Source organism: Carlito syrichta, unplaced genomic scaffold (assembly GCF_000164805.1).
Source record: "Carlito syrichta isolate Samal-C Ts95f unplaced genomic scaffold, Tarsius_syrichta-2.0.1 Scaffold302257, whole genome shotgun sequence".
Lineage (NCBI taxonomy): Eukaryota > Metazoa > Chordata > Mammalia > Primates > Tarsiidae > Carlito > Carlito syrichta.
In genome coordinates this window covers 46549-70097 of record NW_007246353.1, presented here as the reverse complement: position 1 = coordinate 70097, position 23549 = coordinate 46549, and the positions used below count along the sequence as shown (strand labels likewise).

Here is a 23549-nt window from a genome sequence, read left to right as displayed (position 1 = left end):
AAAAACTTAATGTATAAACCAGCTGCTTCGGGAGTAACCGGACTTTTGGACACTGTACAGTGTATAGAAGTGGAGGGAACCCGAGCTGGGGACAGAGTTTTGCGGGTTTAACACAAATCTTTAATGGCCCCATGGGTTCCCATTTTCTCCTCTGTTTGGTGCATTTCATGTAAATAAATGTGCTTTTACTTGTTTTTCTGTTGCCCCTTCCCGTACAGGAGTACAGCAGTATGCGTTCTTTTCTCCAGTAGAAGTAGCATTTGATTCATACGACTGTGAGTCATCGAAGGTGACAGCAGAAAGCAAAATGAGTAACAAAGCAGGCTCCTTTCTGTGGAACCTCAGACAATTCAGTACTCTAGTTCCAACAGGCAAAACTGTGAGACTGTGTCCTTTGGGATTTTGCAGACCAAAAATTGTTCATCCAAACTGGAACCTAAGAAACCTTCCGTTAAGTGGTTTTGATGACAGAATGCGATCATCTGTCAGACATCTCCTTCAGGGTATGTGCGTTTTTAAGTCAGGGAATGATGGCTTTCTAACTGAGGGTGTAGGCACTACAGCAGTCCTCATGGTGGATAGACTATGTGGTCCTAGGAGACTATCCTTGGACTCAAAACCTCCTCTTGTCTCTGTTGGTAGTTCTGGTAATGGATTGAAGAAAGTAAACTTTCATCATGAAGTCTTCAGTGAAGATGTTCTCACCAAGGAAACAAAACCCACCCCCACTGATAGTAGAAAATTGTCTCAGGAGTGTAGTTCCCTGAGTGATGTGTTGGACATGTTTTCAAAAGCACCTACATTTCCTAGTAGTAACTATTTCACAGCCATGTGGACAATTGCCAAAAGAATGTCTGAAGACCAGATGCGCTTTGAAAAGCACCTGATGTTTAGCCACCCTGCGTTTCACCAACTCTGTGAGCATATGATGAGAGAGGCCAAGATCATGCGCTATAACCACCTATTGTTCAGTCTTCATGCCATAGTGAAGCTTGGAATCCCTCAGAACACTCTCCTGGTGCAGACACTACTGAGGGTGATCCAGGTGAGAAGAAAGGAGGTTTAAACGTGCTTCCATTTGGGTAGGAGAACTTGAAAGGATGAGAGAAAATAGATATATAGCCTTTTTAAAAGAGACCATCAAATGGAGTGGGAGTTACCTTTATATTTATTTCTATTTCTGCATGCATGTTGTGTGATTTAGAGACCTTAAGTTAGCTGAGTCTTCCTTTTAGTGTGGAAGCTTATGAAAGCCTGCCGCATTTACCTACTCCAGGATTGAGCAGTAGTGACAAAGCTAAAATGAAGAAAGGTTGGGAAATTAAAGGAAGGAGAGATAGGAAGGGAGGGAAGGGAACCTAGTCCATTCTGGAATTGGAATTCAAACCCAGTGGGAGGTGATGCCCAAGCTGATGAAAGGTTGATAGTGAAGTGGGTGATGTTTCCAGCAGAGCAGATCTCGCATACCCTGACATCCTAGAGGAAAGGTTTGACAGTCAGGGAGTTGAAGGTAGTTTGGTGAGACTAAAGTGCAGGATGATTGGGTTGTGTGTTTGAGGGGGTAGGGAGGAAGTCGCATAGTGGTGGTAAAGCAGGAGGGGTAAGGGGCATACTGGCAGGACACAAGGCTAGATAAACAGGAGCGAATCCTAAATAACCTTTTATGTATGGCTAAGGAATTTATATTTATCTGTAGGCAGTGGGAATCCACTGAATGATTTTAAGCAGTGTTCGAATTTGTATTTTAGATTACTGAAGGAGTGGGAAATGGATTGGAGGAAGGATGAAATTGGATGGAGGGAGCCATTTCTACTTAAAAACTAGAATATGGTGCCCTGCTTGCTGTCATTCCAGATTCAAGGATTGGGTTCATAGGTGGAGAGTTTTTAACTTTTTTACATTACGTGATTTCTATATGTCCTCAACCAAGAACTAATTTTCATTGTGTGTGTGTGTGTGTGTGTGTGTGTGTGTGTGTGTGTTTAAACCACAGAATAATCCATGTTTATTTGGGACTGTGTATTAGCTTATATGTGTATATAGTTAAGAGTGATTATGAGTCTCCTTATCTAGTCAGTGATGCTCATACTAGATTTTAGACAGGTGTTCACATCAGCATGACACTTGTGTTGGTGAGGCATGAGCAGTGGATTTTTGGAGTCAGAATGTGTGCGTGTAGGATTGTGTCTCACTGACATGTTAGAATGTTGTGAAAACATTTTAACTTAGAGCAGAAAGGACTGTGTACCATTGATGAACTTGCCCTGCAAACTCTGGACTTTGTTTTCACAGCAGATGTTGAAGAGTACTGTAAATTGTTAAGGAAACCCTCCCATGAGTAGGAAGCTTTTTTTTTTCTTTCAGACTTACCCACTTCTTATCATTATCTGGTTCTGACTTGAGACTTTGTGACTGGTTAGTCATGTGATTTTAGCAAAAGAGCATAACTATCCCAGGCTGAGTTCCTCGGATGTGGTCTTTACTCTTGTGAGGTTCATAGACTAATTGTGATTAAATCATAGCTACTGTAGGTAAACTGTGTTATTCTTATTCACTTTCCAAATTGTGCCTACTGCTACTTCTGAAATCTCAATTAGTGCTCTAAGTAGAGAGAACTGGAAGAAGAATCTGTGGATCCTGGGCTCCCCTTGAGCTTAGATAGTGGTGGTGGAGATGTGAATCCGCAGATTCACAACTGAGGCTTCAGCTTGATACCCGGGAAAGTACAGAGGGAAATTGTAAGGGCACAGCTGTCTAAGGATCTTTAGGGATGGGCAGGTTGCCTTGTGTACCACAGTAACTCTTGGCACTTGAGCTGTTTCATATTCATGACCTTGCGTTCTAAGAAGAGGTAAAAATAATGTTTGCTAAAAGTTGTTTCAGAAGCAGTAGAATATAATCAATGTCAATGACTTTTCAGTGAGAATGGTGAAGGTAAAAAAGTGTTGATGCATAAAAGGATATATATCAGTTGGAAAACTCACTTAAGTATAACATCTTATTTTCAAAAGAGGCTGTTCATTGTGGGCTGATTACAGGAGTTCTTGATGTGATAACTTCAGCCGTAATTTACTCAATGCATCAATTCAGTGGTTTTGCTTGGGTGAGGTAGTCTACTATGAGCTCATCAACCGTAGTGTCTTGTTATTATATTTCTTTTTTTTGTTGTTGTTATTATATTTCAATAGGAACGGATCAATGAGTGTGATGAGAAATGTCTTTCGGTTTTGTCAACTCTTATAGACGCCATGGAGCCATGCAAGAACGTGCATGTTCTTCGAGCAGGATTGAGGTGAGGGCTCTCTTAACGCTTTCTTCTTCTGGCTTTCGTTGTTCTTAGATCTGGAATAAAAGTTGAGATGAAAACTAATCTGCTTTTTTGGGGAGAAGCTGGGAAGCTTTGTTGGCAGTTACAGTCTTTAATGTCCTATAAAGGTTAAAATCCTGACTCTGGTTGAGATAAAGCTTGAAATAATACTTCTTTTAGGGTCTACCATAAAGATATGAGTAACAATGAAGTCTATATTAATTTATCCTTTTTTTTTGAGTTGGAGTCTCACTCTGTCACCCAGGCTGGAGTGCAGTGGCACACTCATGGGTACCCCAGCGTTGACTTGCTGGGCTCCGGTGATCCTTCTGCCTCAGCCTTCCAAGTTGCTGGAACTACAGGTGCATGCTACTGTGCCCAGCCAATTTTTTTATTTATTGTAGGGATGAGGTCTTCCCAAGCTGCCCAGGCTGGTCTTGAACATGTGGGCTCAAGCAGTCCACTCACCTTGGTCTCCCAAAGTGCTGGAATTACAGGCTGAGCCACCGAGCCTGGCCTAAATTAATCTTACAATCTATTATTGATGTGGGCTGGGAGAACAGATTTGTATATCTAACTCAGAATAGTTATTTGAGTACTGTATGAGAGTTGCGGGACCCTGGCCCTGCTAGAAAAGGCATTTATAAAAGTGATCAAATGTCATAGATGAGTGAAAAGAACACTTAGTTCTGCTTTTCATTGGCTGCGTAGAATGTCTTAACTGTAATCTCCTGATGTGATTCATTCATTAATGAAGAAAGCATAGCGAGAGGGAATAGACTGGTTTTGGATCTTTTGCTGGCTTACACTTTCTTGGGCATGTAGATATTCCTTGCCTATAAGAAATCGGAGCTGGACCAAGTGAAATTTTAAAATTTCTCTTGACAGTTCTAGGATTGTAATATTTATTGTTTGATGACAGCATACTAGTTGATCAGCAAATATGGAAAATAGACCGTGTCTTCACATTACAAGCTGTGATGAAATGCATTGGAAAAGACGCACCAGTTGCTCTTAAAAAGAAGCTGGAGGTAAACATCTGAATTTTCTCTAGCGGATGAGATTTTAAAAAATTAATTCTTGTGACCTGCTATCACTTTGAAGTCAATGTTTTCGGACGATGTTGCTGTGTGTTTGGCTTTAGTTTTGCTAAAATGAATTAATAGACATAGACTTATATTTATCTATATATATATAAATATATGTTTTTCTGTTTGAGTCATTTTCCCTCAACTTCACCTTTTTTATTATAAAATAAAGGTTTAGTTTATTTTGCCACAAATAATAAATTAAGTTTGTTCTTCTCTAGATGAAAGCTTTAAGGAAATTAGACAGATTTTCAGTTTTGAATAGCCAGCACATGTTTGGGGTGCTAGCTGCCATGAATCATCGCTCTGTGATACTCCTGAATGAATGTAGCAGGGTGGTCATAGGTAAGGAGTTTTCCATTTGTGACTTGTAGCATCTGCCCTATTGTTTTTGACTGTATTTATTTTGTTTGTTTGAAAAACTTTAATCTTACATGAAAAAATAGTATGAAGCATCTTGAATCTTACATTAAAATGATCTGGTAATTTTTGTTTATTTTTCTCATTCTTAAAGATAATATCCATGGGTGTCCTTTTAAAATATTGGTCAGCATATTGCAGTCCTGCAAAGAGCTCCAGTACCGTAATGTAGCACTCTTCAAGGGCATAGCAGATTATGTGGCTACAACTTTTGACATCTGGAAGTTGAAACAGGTATGTTAACAGGTAGAATAAGCCTCGGAACAAAAAGCATACTACTTCATTAGTGTTTTAAGTGTTTCCCTTTTACCTTATAACAGTTAAGATGCCAGAATATTCCAGTGCTAAACTGACCTCTGTAAAATAAGATCCTTATTTTAAAATTAGCTTCTTATTTCTGTCTGGGAGCTACTTGCCTATATAGTCCATTTGATTTAGGATTTTCTGACTTTTCCATGGTGTGAAAGGATAAATATTCCATAGAAATCATACTTGAATTTTGATCCTTTTCTGGGTTAGCAATATGTGTATGATGTTCTTTTGTGGTGCTGAGCAGAGACTGAGAGCCATAGCTCCCAGTAAACAACTGATGTTGTGCTCTACAGTGTACTGTGTTCAATAACTTATGTGAGATTTTTAGCGCTTTATTATAATGTAAGCTTTGTGTTAGATGTTGTTGCCCAGTTGTGGACCGATGTGGGTATTCTGAGCCATGTAAGGCAGGCTAGGCTCAGCTCTGATGTTCAGTAGGTTAGGTGCATTGAGTGCATTTTGACTTAAAATATTTTAATTTTCTGTTGGGTTTCTCAGCCTGCAACCCCATCGTAAGTCAAGGGTCATCTGTATACTATTCAGCCTGGATCATATTTTATCTGAAACAAAAATTACATTTTCCAAAGTCTGCTCTTTTATATGGTTTTCAAAGGCCGTATGGTACTTTGGTTAAATATGTAGCATTATTTCTGTGTTTATATTTTTCTTGTTTGATTTTGAATAATTAAGATGGATAATGCAGCAGGCTTATGGTTTTTGCAGAAGAAAATATCATCACTGAATGATTATGTTCCTTGTTTCATCCAGAGTAAAAGCCTTTAAATCCAGGGGCTTTGTTAATAATAGATACATTTAAATGAAGCAGTTGGTAAAAACTTATTTTTGCAATGAAGTAGGTGGTGAATATGTTAGATCACTAGGTTGAATTTACTTTGGGAAGTAAGATAAAGATTGAGTTTACTATGGAAACTGTTAATGGAGAAGTAATAAAAGGTTTGGGAGTGGGAGGAGTTCAAGACTTCAGAAAAGGTATGTTCGAAAGTAATTTTCAGATAGGTTGTGTGGAAAGCATGTAGGAAAGGATTTATTTTTAAATGAGGTGGAAATATGTATGTACATATTGTGTGCCTTTGTTCTTAGCTTGTAAAAAGAGATTGTTAACTTGACACCCGATTTAAGAATCGGTGGAACAGATTTTGTGAGGGAAAGATACTTGTTCTTCCTTAGGGCGTATTCTGTTGATCAAGACGATTGTATTGCTGTTTATATATTTTGGGATCTAAAAAAATTACTGTTATCTTATTGTAATTATTAAAAAGTTTCCCCTCATTCTCTCTCTTTTTAAGGTTCTTTTTCTCCTCATTTTATTTGAAAACATTGGCTTTCACCCTCCTGGTTTGATGGACTTGTTTCTGAAGAAAGTAATAGAGGAACCTGAATTCCTAAACATGCAAAGTATTGTCTCTGTTCTTCATGTGTACTCTTCTCTCAATCATGTCTACGAATGCCAGAACAGAGAGTATGTGCTATTCTTTTTTCTTGTTTTATTGCTGCATAAAATAGTTATAAAAAGATTACAGATCATCAGTTTATTCGTTATCACAAGAGAACACATCTATAGCCATTATCCATGTCAGTAAATAAAACATAGTGTTCTTACTCTTTTATAAAGTTTAACAGAATTTTATTTCATCTTTGCTGCTCTTTGTCTTGCTTGTTTCTTTGTTCTTTATAGTATACTGGTTAATTCATTCTAGGAGTTTTCATTTCAAACTCTCCCAGCTTATCTTCTCAGCTCCTAAGTTCATAGTTCAGTTTTTTTTAACTTTATTGAAAAATTGAGAAGCATATCGTAAGCATTTTTGTTGTTGGTTTTTAAAATTGTGGTAAGAGCATTTAATAAATGTTTAAGTGTGCAGTGCTGTATGGTTAACTATAGACATAGCGTTGTCCAGTGGATCTCTAGAACTTACCACCTTGCATGACTGTACTTCATACCTGTTGAGCATTTCCCCATTTTCTCCTGCCTTCGTCCCTCACCCCTGACAACCAACAACCAACATTATACTCTTTTTTTTATAACTTTGACTTCTTTGGTACCTCATATAAGTGGAGTCATGCAGTATGTGTCCTTCTGTGACTAGCTTATTTCTCTTAGCATAATACTATGTAGCATATGGTAGGATTTCCATCTTTTGAAGACTGAATAATATTCCATTGATGTATATAGCACACTTTCTTATCCATTCTTCTGTTAATAGACATTTAAGTTTATTCCATGTCTTGGGTGTTGTGAATAATGCTGCAGTGAACATGGAAGCACAGATTATCTCTTTGAGATCTTGATATCAATTCTTATGACTTGAAATATACTCAGAAGTAGGATTGCTGGATCATATGGTAATTCTGCTTTAAAATTTTTAGAATCTTCATGCTGTTTTCCATGCACCATTTGTATTCCTACCATCAGTATGCCCGGGTTCCAATTTCTCCACATCTTCTCCAACACTGATTTTTTTTTTTGTAATAGTCCTCGTAATAGGTGTGAAGTGATATCTCACTGTGGTTTTGATTTGCATTTTCTTGATGATTAGTGATGTTGACTATATTTTTTGTTGGCCATTTGTATGTCTCCTTTAGAGAAATGTCTGTTTAAGTCCTTTGCCCATTTTTAAATTATATTTACCTCTTTTTTTTTTTTTCGCTATTGAGTTATGGAGATTTCTTATGTATTTTGGATATTAACCCCTTATCGGATATATAGTTTGCAAATATAGTCTCCCATTCTGTAGGTTACCTTTTCACTTTATTGATTGTTTCTTTGTTGGGCAAGAAGGGTTAAAGGTTTTTTTTTTTTGAGGGAGGTGTTTATTGTTGTAACTTCCTTATTATTTCTGCTTTTTCTACGTCTCATAATATTTGATATGTTGTGTTTTCAATTTTATTTGTCTTTGGTATTTTAAAATTTGCTTTTTTATTTCTTTTTTGATTTTTTGGTCATTCAGTAATATGTTGTTTAATTTCCACATATTTGTGAATTTTCTGTTTTTCCTTTTGTTATTGACTACTGATTTTTTTTCCATTGTGATCAGAAAGGATACTTGGTCTGTTTTCAGTTTTCTTAAATTTATTAAGCCTTGTTTTGTGACCTAACATATAATCTGTTCTTGAGAATGATCTTTGTGTACTTGAGAAGAATGTGTGTTCTGGTACTGTTGGCTAGAATGTTCTGTATATGTCTTTTACATCCTTTTGATCTGTAGTGCTGTTCAAGTCCTTTGTTTCTTTATTGATTTCTGTCTGGGTGTCCTATTCATTATTGAAAGTAGGGTATTGAAGTCTTCTTCTATTGTATTAGTGTCTATTCTCCCTTCAGATATGTCAGTTTTTGCTTTAGAAATTTAGGTACCCTGATGTTGGGTGCATATATATTTATAATTTTATATCTTCCTATTGAGTTGACCCTTTTATCATTATATAATGATTTTATATGTCTCTGTGACAGTTTCTGACTTAAAGTCTATTTTGTCTGATATAAATGTAACTATCCCTGCTGTCTTTTGGTTACTATTTGCATGGAATATCCTTTTCCATTCCTTCCCATTCTGACTATATATGTCCTTAAATCTAAAGTGAGTATCTTGTAAACAGGTTATAGTTTGGTCTTGCTTTTTTATCCATTCAGCCACTCTGTGTTTTTAGATTGGGGAGGCTTAAATCCAGTTATGTTTAAAGTAATTATTGATAGAGGACTTACTATTACCTTTTTGATGTTTTCTTGTCTACAGTTCTCATTTCTATCTTCTCCTCTCTTGCTCTCTTCCATTGCAACTTGTTAATGTCTTGCACTGAGAGGATTGAAGTCTTTTTTCTTTTTCTTTTGTGTACTCTCTGTATGTATTTTATTTGCAGTTACCATTGGGCTTACATAATACATTTTTTTTATAGTCAATATTTTTTATTATGATGTTGTGGGGTACAGTTAAGGGTTAGGTATACAAATACGTTTCATTCAGGCACCCTGTTGATAAGAGGTGTTTACATAATACATTTCTTAAGGTTATAACAACTTAGCTTCACTTGCACATAAAACTGTACACTTTTACTTGTCTCCCACACATTTTGTTATTGATATCACATTTACATCTTTTTATATTGTGTATTCATTCACAAGTTTTTATAGTTAAAGTAATTCTTTTTTAATATAACTTTATTTTATTATAGAGATTTGGGGTACAAGTCAGGATTAGGCACATAGTCTATATACAGGTGAAGTCTGGACCTTCAACTGGTCACTAGTCCTCACTTCTAGTTTGGGATCAGGTACGCTTTGTGTTGTAACATTCCACCACTACCCTGGCAGTGTTCTGCTATTGCCAATCCCTCTCTTATGCTATTGTGATTAATGGTCAGGTTCCACTTATGGGTGAGACCATGTGGTATTCAGTTCTTTGTTTCTGGGATAAGTATGATGGTCTCCAATTCCATCCAATTTATTGTGAAGTCCATAGGCTTGTCCTTCTTTTTGGCTGCATAATACTCCATTGTGTATATGTGCCACATTTTCTTTATCCAGTCCACCTTTGATGGGCAGTCATGTTGGTTCTGTGTTTTTGCCATTGTGAATAGTGTGGCTGTAAACATGCATGTGCAGGTGTTTTTTTGTTTTTTGGGTTTTTTTTGGAGTTGGAGTCTCACTCTGTCACTCAGACTGGAGTGCATTGGCTGCTCCCGGCCACTGCAGCCTTTACCTGCTGGGCTCTGGCGATGCTTCCACCTCAGCCTTCCGAGTACCTGGAACTACAGGCGTGCGCTACCACGCCTGGCTAATTTTTGATTTATTGTAGAGGTGAGGTCTCGTCAAGTTGCCCAGGCAGGTCTTGTTTTTGTATTTTATTTTATTTATTTATTTTTTTGAGTTGGAGTCTCACTATGTCGCCCAGACTGGAGTGCAGTGGCCACTCCCGGCCACCGCAGCCTCGACCTGCTGGGCTCCGGCAATCCTTCTGTGTCAGCCTTCCAAGAAGCCGGAATTACAGGCATGCACTACCACGCCAGCTGTTTTTTTTGATTTATTGTAGTGATGAGGTCTCGCTGCCCAGGCAGGTCTCGAACCCGCGGGCTCAGTCAATCCACTCACCTCAGCCTACCAAAGGCGCGGGATTACAGGTTGAGCCACCAAGCCCAGCTGGGTCTTGTTTTTTTAATGGAGCAAATATATTCCTCTGGGTATGTTCCAGAAGGGGGATTGCTAGATCATATGGAAAGTCACTTTCTAGTTATTTAGGAATCACCACACTGTATTATGTAGAGGCTGAAAAATTTTGCACTACTACCAATGATGTAAAAGTGTTCCCTTTTCTCTGCTCCCATTCCAGCATCTGTTGTTTTTTGATTTATTAATGATGACCATCCTTACTGGAGTTAGGTTATATCATGGTGTGATTTTGATTTGCATTTCTCTGACGATGATTAGTGAGGCTGTTTTTTTTTCATGTAACTGTTGGTTGCTCATATATCTTCTTTTGAGAAATGTCTGTTGATGTCTTTTGCCCACTTTTTTGTTGTTGTTTAAATCAAAATTTTTAATTTTAATATTGTGGGGTACAGTTAAGGGTTAGGTATGAAATATGCATTGTTCAGGCACCCTTGTTGATAAGGGATGTCTCCCTGTCCCCAGACAGATATTGACTACCGTTAATCCCACCTCCTCCCCCCCATAGTTCCCCCCACTGTCAATCCTTTTCTTATAGTATTATGTTAGATGTTCAAGGTCCACTATATGAGTGAGAACATGTGATACTCAGATCTTTGTTTCTGTGAGAGATCGCTCAGTATTATAGACTCTGTCTAGTTCCGTCCAGGTTGCTGTGAAATTCAAGATTTTGTTCTTTTTCATGACTGCCTTAGGTAGATTGCCTTAGGTAGAATGGACATCTTGATAATGTTGATTCTTCCAATCCTTGAGCATGGGATATTTTTTCACCTGTTTGTGTCATCCTTGATTTCTTTGAGCAGTGTTTTGTAGTTTTCATTGTAAAGGTCTTTCACATCTCTGGTTAGGAAGATGCCAAGGTATTTCATTTTTTTTGTGTGGCTATTGTGAATGGGATTGTGTTTTTTATTTGTCCATCGTGTATATGTACCACATTTTTTAAATCCAGTTCTCTTTTGATGGACAGCATGGTTGGTTCCAGGTTCTTGCTATTGTGAGCAATGCGGCAGTAAACATACGTGTGCAGGTATCTTTTTTATAGAGTGATTTGAGTTCTTCAGGGTATATTCCCAGTAGGGGGATTACGGGGTCATATGAGAGGTCTATATTTAGAGCTTTTAGGAATCGCCACACTGTTTTCCACAGAGGTTGCACTAGTTTGCACTCTCACCAACAGTATAGAAGTCTTCCCTTTTCACCACACCCTCTCCAGCAACTGTTATTTTTTGAGTTATTGATAATTGCCATTCTGACTGGAGTTAGGTGGTATCTCAGTGTGGTTTTGATTTGTATCTCCTTGATGATTAGTGAGGTTGAACATTTCTTCATGTGTCTGTTGGCTACTCGGGTGTCTTCCTTTGAGAAGTATCTGTTCATATCTTTTGCTCACTTTATAATACGGTTGTTTGTTTTTTTCTTTTCAGCACATTTGAGTTCCTTGTAGATCCAAGATGTTAGGCCTTTGTCAGACCTGGAGTTGGCAAATACTTTTTCCCAGTCTGTGGGCTGTCTCCCGCTCTCTTGATGGCTTTTTGGCTTTGCAGAAGCTTGTCAGTTAAATGAGGTCCCACTTGTCTATCTTCTCTCTTAAGGCCTGTGGGTTTCGGGTTTTGTTCAGGAATTGGATGACAGTTCCAATTTCCGTAAGAGTGTGTCCTGCATTTTCTAAGGTTCTTATGGTTTGAGGTTTTACATTTAGGTCTCTGATCCATTTAGAATTAATTTTTGTGTATGTAGATAGATAGGGTCTTGTTTGAGTCTTCTGCATGTGGTCAGCCAGTTTTCCCAGCACCATTTACTAAATAGGTTCTCCTTTTCCCAGTGGTAGGTGGTGGAGGCTTTGTCAAAGATGAGTTGGTTGAGAAATTGAGGTTTTGCTTCTGGAATCTCAATTCTATTCCATTGGTCTATATGCCTGTTCCTGTACCAATACCAAGCTGTTTTGATTATTGTAGCTTTATAGTAAAGTTTGAAGTCTGGTAATGTGATACCACCTGCTTTGTTTTTTTTCCTGAGGATTGTTCTGGCTATTCTTGGTCGTTTGTGTTTCCATATGAATTCCTGTATTGTTTGTTCTAGTTCTGAGAAGAATGTTGCTGGTAATTTGATGGGTATTGCATTAAATCTGTAGATTGCCTTAGGTAGAATGGACATCTTGATAATGTTGATTCTTCCAATCCTTGAGCATGGGATATTTTTTCACCTGTTTGTGTCATCCTTGATTTCTTTGAGCAGTGTTTTGTAGTTTTCATTGTAAAGGTCTTTCACATCTCTGGTTAGGAAGATGCCAAGGTATTTCATTTTTTTTGTGTGGCTATTGTGAATGGGATTGTGTTTTTTATTTGAGTTTCTGTTTGTTTATTATTGATTTAAAGAAGTGCAATTGTCTTTTTTACATTTATTTTATACCCTGAGACTTTGCCAAAGTCCTTTATCAGTGCAAGGAGGCTTTTGACAGATTCTCTTGGGTTTTCAAGGTACACAATCATGTTAGCAAAGAGGGATAACTTGACTTTCTCTTTTCCTATTTGGATACCCCTGATTGCCTTCTCTTTTCTGATTGCTCTAGTGAGGACGTCCAATACTATATTGAACAGGAGGGGAGAGAGTGACATCCTTGTTTGTTCCAGTTTTCAGGGAAAAAGGTTCCAATTTTTGTCTGTTTAGGAGTATGCTAGCTGTGGGTTTCTCGTAGATGGCTTTTACTATTTTGAGGTATGTTCCATGTATGCCTAGGTGTTTGAGGGTTTTTATCAGGAAGGGGTGCTGGATTTTGTCAAAAGCTTTTTCTGCATCTAATGATGTAGTCATGTGGTTTTTGTTCTGATGTCTGTTGATGTATTTAATTGCATTTATTGTCTTGTGAATGTTGAACCAGCCTTGCATACCAGGGATGAAGCCTACTTGGTCATGATGGATGATTTTTGAGATGTGTTGTAGAATCTGGTTTGCTAGAATCTTGTTGAGAATTTTGGCATCTGTGTTCATCAAAGATATTGGTCTGTAGTTCTCTTTCTTTGTTGGATCTTTACCTGGCTTGGGTATCAATGTGATGTTAGCTTCATAAAATGATTTGGGGAGGGTTCCATCTTTCTCCGTCACCTGGAATACTTTCAGTAGGATTGATATCAGTTCCTCCTTAAATGTCTTACAGAATTCTGCTGGAAAGCCATCTGGTCCAGGGCTTTTTTTGTAGGTAGTTTTCTTATTACATAGTCAATTTCCTTGATTGTTATTAGTCTATTTAGGGTCTCGATTTCTTCTTGTTTCAACCTGGGCAGGTTGTGTGATATCAGAAAGTCTTCCATTTCCTTAAGGTTTTCCAGTTTGTTTCCGCACAAGTGTACATAGTAGTCTCTAATGATCTTTTGTATTTCTTCGGGGTCAGATGTGATTTTATCTTTTGTGTTTTTGATTGTATTTATTTGGGCGTTTTCTCTTTTTTTCTTGATCAGCCTAGCTAAGGGACCATCGATCTTGTTTATTCTTTCAAAGAACGAGCTTTTTGTTTCATTGATTTTTTTGTATTATCTTTTTGTCTTCTATATCCCGGATTTGGGCTTTTATTTTAGTGATCTGGATTCTTCTGCTGCAGTTAGGCTTTTGGTGATCTTGCTTTTCCAACTTCCTAAGGTGACTTGTTAGGCTGTTGATTTGTGATCCTTCCATTTTCTTCATGTGTGTTTGCAGGGATATGAATTACACCTCTTACTACAGCTTTCATGGCATCCCAGAGATTTTGATAAGATGTCTTTTCATTTGTTTCCAGGTATCTTTTAATCTCTGTTTTGATTTCATTGTTGACTCAGGAGTTGTTTAGCATCATGCTGTTTAGTGTCCATATCTTTGTGGGTTTGGGGGGAAGCTTGTTGGTGTTGATGTTTATTTTTATTCCATTGTGGTCTGAGAAGGTGCATGACAAAATTTCGATCTTTTGAAATTTGTTTATGTTTGATTTATGGCCAAGTATGTGGTCAATCTTAGAATATGTTCCATGTGGTGCTGAGTAGAATGTATATTCTGCAGTCGTTGGGTGGAGTGTTCTGTAGGTATCAATTAAGTCCATTTGGTCAAGAGTCACTTTGAGGTTCTGGATCTCTTTGCTGATTTTTTGTACTGATGATCTGTCTAGGGTTGTGAGTGGCGTATTAAAGTCCCCAGCTATGATGGTGTTAGAGTCAATATCTTTCTTTAGTTTTCCTAGAAGCTGCTTTATGAAAGTTGGTGCTCCTATATTGGGTGCATATATGTTTAGGATAGATATTTCTTGTTGATGGAGTGAACCTTTTATCATTATGTAGTGGCCTTCTGTATCTTTTAAATTTTTGATAGTTTAAATGGTATTTTGTCTGAAATTAGGATCGTGACTCCTCCTTTCTTTTGTGTTTCATTCACCTGAAAATTTGTTTCCCAACCTCTTTGAGTCTGTGTGTGTCCTTTCTAGTGAGATGGGTCTCTTGAAGGCAGTATATTGTTGCCTGGTGATATTTATCCATTTTGCCATTCTGTGTCTTTTCAGTGGTACACTTAGTCCATTCACATTCAGGTTAATTATTGAAATGTGAAAGTTGGTCCCTATCAAAAAGTTCTTATAGAGTTGTTGTTGTTCCTCTTTGTTTGTTGTCTTTCTTTTGGTTTTGGGGTTGGTTTGTTTGTGTTTTACTCTTTTTCCTGTACTCTTGTGAAGAACGTTGTTGTTCTTTTTTCCTTTTCTTCTGTGTTTAGTACTTTCTTAAGTGTTTCTTGTAGAGGTGGCCTGGTGGGAGCGTAAGTTATTAGGGATTGCATATCTGGGAAAGAATTTAATTCTCCCTCACTGATGAAGCTTAGCTTGGCTGGGTAGATTATTCTTGGTTGAAATTGTTTATCTTTTAGGACTTTGAAGATAGGGCTCCAAGCTCTCCTAGCCTGCAGGGTTTCTGTAGATAAGTCTGCTGCTGTTCTAATTGGTCTTTCGTGGTAGGTGATCTAGCCTTTTTTTCTCTTGCTGCCTTTAGGATTTTTCTTTTATACCTACTTTGTTTAGGCGAATTATTATGTGTCTAGGAGTTGGTCTTCTCATTTGTTGTTTTGCAGGGGTTCTCGGAATCTCTTGTGTGTGAATTTTTGCATCACTGATAAGATGAGGGAAGTTTTCTTCAATAATCTCATAGAATGTTTGTTCCAAGGTGGTTTCTGTTTCTCTTTCTGTTTCAGGAAGGCCAATTACTCTTAGGTTCTTTCTCTTGAAGTAATTGCTCATCTCTTGAAGGTTTTGTTCTGTCTTTTTAAGCGTGTTTTTAACAGTTTGGATTAGTTCTATATTTTGGTCCTTAAGCTCTGAGATTCTTCTGCTTGGCTAATTCTGCTTTCCATGCTTATCAGTTTGTTATTTATTTCATTCACAGTATTCTTTGTTACTGTTATCTTAGTTATCAACTCCTTCCTAGTTTCTTCTTGTCTCTCCTCAATTCTTTTTAATCTCTCTATTAATGTCTTGATATCTAGGTTTGTAGTTTGAGACCAGTCATTCTGGGGGCTCTTCATTGTTTGCATTCCAAAGTCAGTTTTCTCAATGTCCGTTCTTCCACGGGTCTGGGAGAGACCCATATTCTTCTTTTCGTTTTTCTTCCATTTGTGTAGATTTTTCTCTCTCTCCCCCTTTCCCTCCCCTTCTTTAATTCTGTTTTTCAGGGGAGGTGTGGTTGCTTTTGCTTCGCTTGTGCAATCTCCTGTTCTTCCTTATGAGGGTCCTCTGGCTTTGTTCACTTTTGAGGCAGGAGTGTGGGCTGAGGGCTGTACTTTTTGCAGTTTTGAGGTTTAATTGAGGGGGAAGCTATTATTCAGAATCTATTTGCTGATTCCAGTATCCACCAACAGGTGTATGGGCACTCTGGAACCTATTTCCCACTGACTTACAATCTGTCTTTGCAGCGGGTTTTAGGTTTGGTCATTGGAACAATAGGAGGTATGAAAGAAGAAAATAATGGAGGAAGGGGGGTCAATAGGAAGTTAGAAAGAGAGAAGCGTGAGAGGGAAAACAGACATACATACCAACTAACAGGTGAAAAAGAGACACACGGCCAGAGGGGAGTGAAAAAGACACACAGGCAAAATTCCCTAAAGTATACCGGTAGCAACAGAAAGACAGTCCAATAAAATCATGTCTTTTGATGCGTTTTCCCCAACACAAACAGATAATCTAAGTCAAAAAGCAAACAAAAGTGAGCAAAACAAACAGTCAAAATGATAAAATCAAAAGTCAAAATAAGAAATCAGACTAGCTCTGGAATCTTTCCTGAGTGTCTAAAGTCTCTTCAGCTCTGATCTCCAGCCTCTCCCCTTTGCTTTCATTGCAGGCAGATAGATTTACTCACAGCTTGGGTTTGTTCTTGTAGCCTGCTGCCTTGAGAGGTCTGCGACGCTGTGCTGCCTGCGTCTGATTCAGCGTAGGGGAGGGGATTTGTCTCCTGTGTAGTGCCATTACCTTAGAAACTGAGGTGGAGGCTGTTCGTAGTGAGCAGGCAGTGTAAATGTCTGCCTGGAAAATGACCGAGGTGGGCAGCTCCTCTGTCGCGGATCCTTTTTCTCTGCTTGTCTGAGTCCCTGGGTGATCCACTATGACAGGCTGTGGTGGTATGTTAGGCACCAGGGATCAGCTGCACAGCTGGGCACTGAATCTGGTGTGCCACCAGCAGCCTTGGGTGGAGGAGGAAGCTGGGAGTTCCCTCTTCTGGAGCTGAGAACGGCTGATCAGCACCTCCTTAAGATATGCTGTTCCCTTACACAAGCATGGGGTCCTATGCTGGGTCCCAGCCATGGTGGCCCCAGAGCTCCATAGGGCAGGTGGTGAGCAGTGAGAGTGGCTTTGGGCCCCTCCCAGGGTACTTCAGTCAGAAATGGAGCTGGTATCTCTGAGGGGTGGGTGCCTAGAGCCTCCAGCATAGTTAAGAGGCTCTGGCGCTTGATACTTGGGTTCCAGTACTGTCTCTGCTTCTTCCCTGGCTGTATGTTCTTGGGCAAGTTACTCAATTCCCCTGAGCCTGTTTACTTATTTTTATTGTGAGAATGATAATGTCCCATTGAGTTTAATGGGAACGACATGGGTGGCATTTGTCAGACATTTGTCCTGTGCAGGCAGAGCAGCAGCCAACAATTACTGAACATGCACACTTGGATGAGATGGCCGCCTGCCCAGAGTGCTGGGGGGAGGGGCACTTGGGTTGCTTTTTGCAAGCCTGGTATTCTTGCCTCTTTTCTCTGGGATCCTTAAAGATCTTAGTTCTGTGGCACCTCACTAACTGTACCATGACCCTGCCTTTTTATATTTGAAAATGAACTTTCTGTTGTTCCAGGCAATTCCTGGGGGTTATGGCTAGCGCTCTGACAGCCTGTCTCCCCCACATCTCCTCTGAAAACCTGTTGAATGCTGTGTGGTCATTTTGCTTGATGAATTATTTTCCCCTCGCTCCTGTGAATCAGCTTCTCCAAAAGGATGTCATCAGTGAGTTGCTGGCATCAGGTAGGGTGTCTGTGCACACCGGGGACCAAAATGTGATTCTGAGCAGGCTTAGTTGGAGTGTTGTTAGTTAAGGTTTGCAGAGCATATTTCAGTGAGGAAAGGGCCGATGATGGTGAAATCAGGTTGGCACTTGCTTTCATGAAGACCCTGTATGTAGAGGGCACGAGCAGGAAGGCATCCTCACTACCCTTCTGTCACTGAGGCTGCCTCTGCAGAGGCTAAGTGTTCCTGTTCTCAGTGCCTCCATCAGGGCTGTTGCCTTTGAAGCTACAAACACCTGGTCATTTGGTGGCCTGTCTGAGGGCATGCCTGCTAGATCAAGAAACCAGACAGATACCAAATTAGCTAGTTCACTTACTCTTGGAACTAAATCAACAGTTAGCTTTTAGTCTTAACTAGTCAACAAGGAAGAGCAATAACCAGGTTGATGTGGAAAACTTGATGATGTGTTTGAGAATAGTTTGAATTGTTTTAAAAAACAATGTTATAAAATCTCAAAATGGAACTATGAAGAGTCAACACCATGTGCTGATTTTTCAGGCCATGTGATATTGAAGAGACAGCTTTGAGCCTAGGAAACCTAGATTGGAGTCCCAGTTTTGCCTTTAATTCATCTTGAGGGTTTTAACGTTCCTGGACATGTCCCCATCTGTAACACGGAGGGTTCAGACTAAATGACCACTAAAGAGATATTAAACCCTAAAGCATTAGTGAGTGAAAGGCTTTGATCTAGACAGTGGGAATGAAGGAGAAAAAGATTCCTAGAGATAAGAAAGAAGTCACTGGAAATGCAGTTGCATTAATACTGTTTTAAAATGTGGTATCAGTATGTTTTCTTAATGATTTATTTCTTCCTTTTTTGTTTTAGATGACATGGAGAGAAATGTGCACAAGCTGCGTCTCTTGGAAACTTGTCTAGAGCTTGACGATACTCCTTACCACAAGCCCATAGACTTGCCACTCCCACAGCTGCCTCGGATGCCACAGTATCAACATGTGAAGGTGGCTCAGGTGCTGAGCAGCCTGCTGGGTGGAGACAGGTTCTTCTCAGAGAATGTGCAGCTGCCGCACGATTATCATGTTGGTATGGGACACGTGATTTCCCTTCATTTCATTTATTGTTCTTTTTTTCTGACAAAAGATGAGGTGTTTATGGCAGCAATTCAGTGACATGTAACATGACCTCGTTGGGTTGACTTCGTGCTCTGCAGCTTGTAAGTGCTGTGGTTGTAGGCCCTTGCTAGCCTCACTTTCCTTCTCTATGATGGCAACATTCACCCCTGCCTTGTAAGGTTCTGTGACCAGGAACTGAAACTCCATGTGGATCCCTAGGCTGGTGTCTGGCATGTGACGGCTGTCAGTGTATTTGAGCTACTGCCATTCTCGATGTTGATAGCAGTATTTGATGTCATGAAACAAAAATTACAATGAACACTGTTTGAAAAATTAATATCAGTTCTTTCCTTTCAGATTTTGAAATCCGAATGAACACTGACAGGACTCAGGTGCTTCCCTTTTCTGATGTGGATGCAGCTTCTACAGATATTCAAAGGTTGCTTACATGTTCTCACTTGCTGGACTTTCTGAGATTAAATCCTAAATCTGAAAGAGTTCATGGTAGTAATACTAAGATCTCATATTTATAAGGAGCTTGAACACTCCAAGGGATCTCATCCATGAGTCTCCTCCTTGGGTGTGGATATGGGCAGTGCACTTGAATATAGGGGACTGGGGTGGGCCATTTAATGAAAACTGAATTTTGAAGATAAACATTTGAGTAAGGCAATGCTAACGTTGCAAAACCATCAGTGCAGTGCAAACTTCTGATAAGACAATTTAATAGTGATCATAAAGACTTGAGACTTCTACAAAAGTCAGATACCCAAGAAATACTTGACTCCATCACCAAGACTCTTGCAGAGGTTGAGGATCCTTGTTAATGAGGCTGTATGTGTATGAGTCAGAGCACACTGAATTGAATCCTAAGTTGTTTTCTTGACTAACATGTGGCCAGGAAGGTGTTCTTGGGAGAAGTGTGATGCTACCCTATGAGGGAATGTCCACCTCTTGAGTAACTGTGTGCAGTCATGTGATCTTTGCACTCGGTGTATGGAAGACTGTCAGGCCCTGGGGCATGAAGATGAGGCAGCCGCAGATCTTGACCCCAGAAGCTCCTGTCTCCTGTTACTCTACTGGAGAGATGAACAGAGAAAGCTCAGACTCTTATCTGCCCACCTCTCCACTGCTGTGCAGCTCCATGACTTCTAGCCCTTCCAAGTCTTTCAGCTTGTTCCTTGGACCATCTGTCTCACCTGTTGCCTTTCCTTCCATGTTCCCCGTTCCCCACCAAAAGACTTGTTCTTGGACCCCACACAGAGATCCTTTTTCTTTTCTAGGTATTCCACTCTCCCAGCAAAATAAAGTACCATAGTAGTTCTCAGCATGCAATTCTGTGAAGAGTATGAACATTCCTTTAAAAGTAGCAATTTATCTTGTTATGACAGCGGAGTATAGGAGAGGACAGTAAGGATATAAATGTCTTTTATGTTTTTCTTTTATCTCCCACTGAACTTAATATTTCCAGAGTGCCAGGAACAATGGAAAAACAAATTATATCTTCCACGTTTTTGTTACATTGACAGATGTTATGTTTTTTGCAGTCTTGCCTTTCTCTTAGGATTTTCTTTGCATTTGGTCTCCCATCTCTGGTGTTTAAATGCTCTCTTTTGGAGACAATATGCACAAAAAGAGCATTCACTGTTGGGTGTTATCTACACCAATACTTCTACTGGTAGTATAAATACTTACATTCAGATCAGAGATTGACATGGCATCGACTTAAGTCCCTTAAAATGGGTGGTTTCATATCTGAAAATTTTCCTTATCAAAGGTGTAGCCATCCTTAGAGGTGGCTGAGAATAGCTGTTTGGGTAAAGCATTATTATGTACTTTTAGTTTATAATATAGCCTTGGTCCTAGAATATCTGCAGAGATCAAGCACAGTAATTAAGGATGAGCCATTTGGGAGTGGTAAGGAGTGTGAGCCATGGAACTTGGCTTTGAAATTTTCGAAGATCAAGGCTGCAGCAAGACTGGATGGTCATCTTGGTAACTGTTCTTGTTTTGTTTGTTTCCAGAGTAGCTGTACTCTGTGTTCCTAGGTCTGCATATTGTTTGGGTTTGAGCCATCCCAGAGGATTCCTTGCTAAGAAAATGCAGCATTTGAATATAATGGGTTTTCACGTGATCTTGGTAAGAAAAAATGCAAATAAATATTCTTCCATGACTGATGTATATTCTCACAGCTGCCAAGAGTCTTGTGGGTGAAGCTGCTTACTAGAACTCTGGAGGAATTGTCAACATTTATTGTGATAAATGTCTTAGTTATTGTTTTCTTTGAAAAAGAACATTTCTGGTAGATGATTTAGATTCTGCCTAGCTGATTCCTATAATTGGGCTTTTATAAATGTTATTTTTGTCTGCCTTGATCCTTTTTGCTAAGAGGAAGAGTATAAATAATTTATTTTCTTATTTAATTGAAGACACATGAAACCTTATTCAGTTTTCAGGTTATCTTTAAGGGAAGAGAAGATGTCAAGACTTTATTTTCCTGGCCAGGGTGAGCTTGTTGTAGGTAGGGTATGTGTCCCTAGAGGAGGCTGAATGGTTGAAAGGACACGTCTCCTCCTGCTTCTGATGCTCTCTGATTCCTGCAGCATAACCTCTTCGGATGTCTCTGTGCAGCAGGAATCTTATGCATAAATCTGTATATGTGAAGTGCTGGGACCATCTAAGTGCTGGGTTCTGCATGTAGTATGAGGTGGAAACAGTCTGCTTTCATGGCACCTTAGCGTCCAAAAGTGAGTGATGCATGGGTTGTTGAGGTTAAGATGGCCCCTTCTCTTGGTGGTCTGCTGGTTAAGACTGTTGTACATACTTGTGATTATTTTAAGGAAGATTTTCTCAAGATAGTAATTTTTGCACCATTTAGAGATCCTTAGGATTTTAATTATTTTTACTGCTAGAGTTTTTGTCAGCCCTAACATATAGTCTCATTAGGCCTTTATAATAGGAGTACTTATAAGGTGCCATTTCCTTTTTTTTTTTTTTTATGAGCCATTTATTTTTATCTAATATTACTACATTATGCTTTATTCAGTTTTAACATCACATTCAATTCTATTCTTTCAACCATTTGCTTTTAAAAAAACAGTTGATGTTCCTTTTCTGTGTTTGGGTCTCTAAGTTGGCTTTTATTTTTTGTGTGTTGCCATCACCTCACAAGCTGATTGTTGTCCTCTCTCGTAAGGTTAATAACTGGGAGATGGACAGGCTGGACATGGAGGAGGCAGCCACCCTCTTGAAGACTAAAATCTACTTGGGAGAAGCCCTGCCTGCGGCTGGTGTCAATTTGCAAAGCACATGATCAAGTAAAACTCAACCTTTTCATATTAGGAGACATGTATTTGTAAAAATAACTAATAAAAACGACATTTTGGTGTCTGTTGAATTAACCCTGCTGTTCACTGTAACAAAATGTGTTACTTAAGTTCATGGCTAGGATTAATTTTAAGGACGTAAGAAGTGTTGTTACTGGCATTTTAGAACATGCTGAGAAAATTCCAGGAGGGTCGTTTTTTCAACCACACTTCTTTTCCCTATTGCCCAGACATTTGAGGAAGTTGGTGGGCTGTTCTCATTAGCTTTGATGCATGGATGCATTAGACACTGGATTCCTAATTGTGAGGAGTCACAGGCAAGTTAGATGGGGAGTCCTCATGTTTGGAACCTGGATGTTTATATTCCTGCTCTGGGCTATTCTTATACTTGGGGCTGTACCTTTACCTCATTCCCAAGCACTGGTAAGTGAACTGCCTTCTTTTAAGATTGCCACACGTGTGAGTTAGTGAGGTAGCATGTTAAAATGGGTGAGGACAGCATTCGTGTTTGAAACAAGCACTAAGAGTGTTTCCTGGGCCCCAATAAGAGATAAACAGGAGATAATGACAGGTGACTGGGAGCCACGTTTGTTCAATCCGCAGGCTGTGAGTTGTGATATGTGACTCTTGCTGAGGCATCCCTTTCTCCTGCTTTCATTCCCTTCCATATCAGGATGTCTTTTAAATTAAATGCACACTGAGCTGTGTTGTAGACCAGTCCTGAGGACTGTTTTTCAATTAGGTTTGTTCATTCTTCGTTCTAGTAGTTGTCTAAGTTTGGTTGTTTTGGTCAGTCTACCTGTCTAGCAGGTGTTTGACTTGCTGGTGTGCGATTATGAGGGCCTGGGCTTTTGCAGGGTGGTGTGTCCACCCCAGCCACAGATGCACTGTGTCGGGTGCTGCTCAGCACTTTATTGTAGCAGCCCTTCAAGGGCAGCAGTTACCCTGGTTCTCTCTGGACCTTCCTCTCTTTATCTCTAAAATGAGGGGAGTTAGTTCCTATGACCATGGAGAGGGCAGGGCAGGAGTGTGGGCTGCTGATGTGGGCTTACAAGAAAAGTAGCTGAGGAACCCAGGCTGACAATACAGGAGCTGCAGCAGCATGACAGCTGGTGCAGCTTGCTTCTAGAAAGGAATGGGATGGGAGTGAAGCAATCGTGACATCCCTCCCTCATTTCCTAGTGAGGAGGCCAAGGCCCAGGGATTACTCTTCTGAGTCACGGCAGTGCTGTTGACCCACGTCATTGCGTTTGCTGCTCATCAGCTCCCATCCCAGGAGACCTGGCTTTGAGCTACTGAGAGGACA

The 23549-nt window shown here is 39.5% G+C and overlaps 1 protein-coding gene across 1 annotated transcript; it reads left to right on the top strand.

Moving 5' to 3' along the window:
- Positions 1-295: 295 nt before the first annotated feature.
- Positions 296-22230, top strand: FASTKD2 (FAST kinase domains 2). The gene is made up of 11 exons (XM_008056144.2): positions 296-1045; positions 3189-3292; positions 4230-4338; positions 4617-4740; positions 4910-5049; positions 6435-6607; positions 17638-17804; positions 18673-18888; positions 19275-19356; positions 20942-21056; positions 22114-22230. Exons 1-11 carry the CDS (start codon positions 308-310, stop codon positions 22228-22230), a joined length of 2085 nt encoding a protein of 694 aa, XP_008054335.1. The 5' UTR covers positions 296-307.
- Positions 22231-23549: the final 1319 nt, after the last annotated feature.

What these genes read in the sequence shown, in the direction of transcription:
- FASTKD2 (XM_008056144.2), top strand. Translation starts at nt 308, where the DNA reads ATGAGTAACAAAGCAGGCTCCTTTCTGTGGAACCTCAGACAATTCAGT. An exon ending in CTCTTAAAAAGAAGCTGGAG is followed by an intron (nt 4,339 to 4,616) that starts GTAAACATCTGA and finishes GTTCTTCTCTAG; the next exon opens with ATGAAAGCTTTAAGGAAATT. An exon ending in GCCGCACGATTATCATGTTG is followed by an intron (nt 18,889 to 19,274) that starts GTATGGGACACG and finishes CTTTCCTTTCAG; the next exon opens with ATTTTGAAATCCGAATGAAC.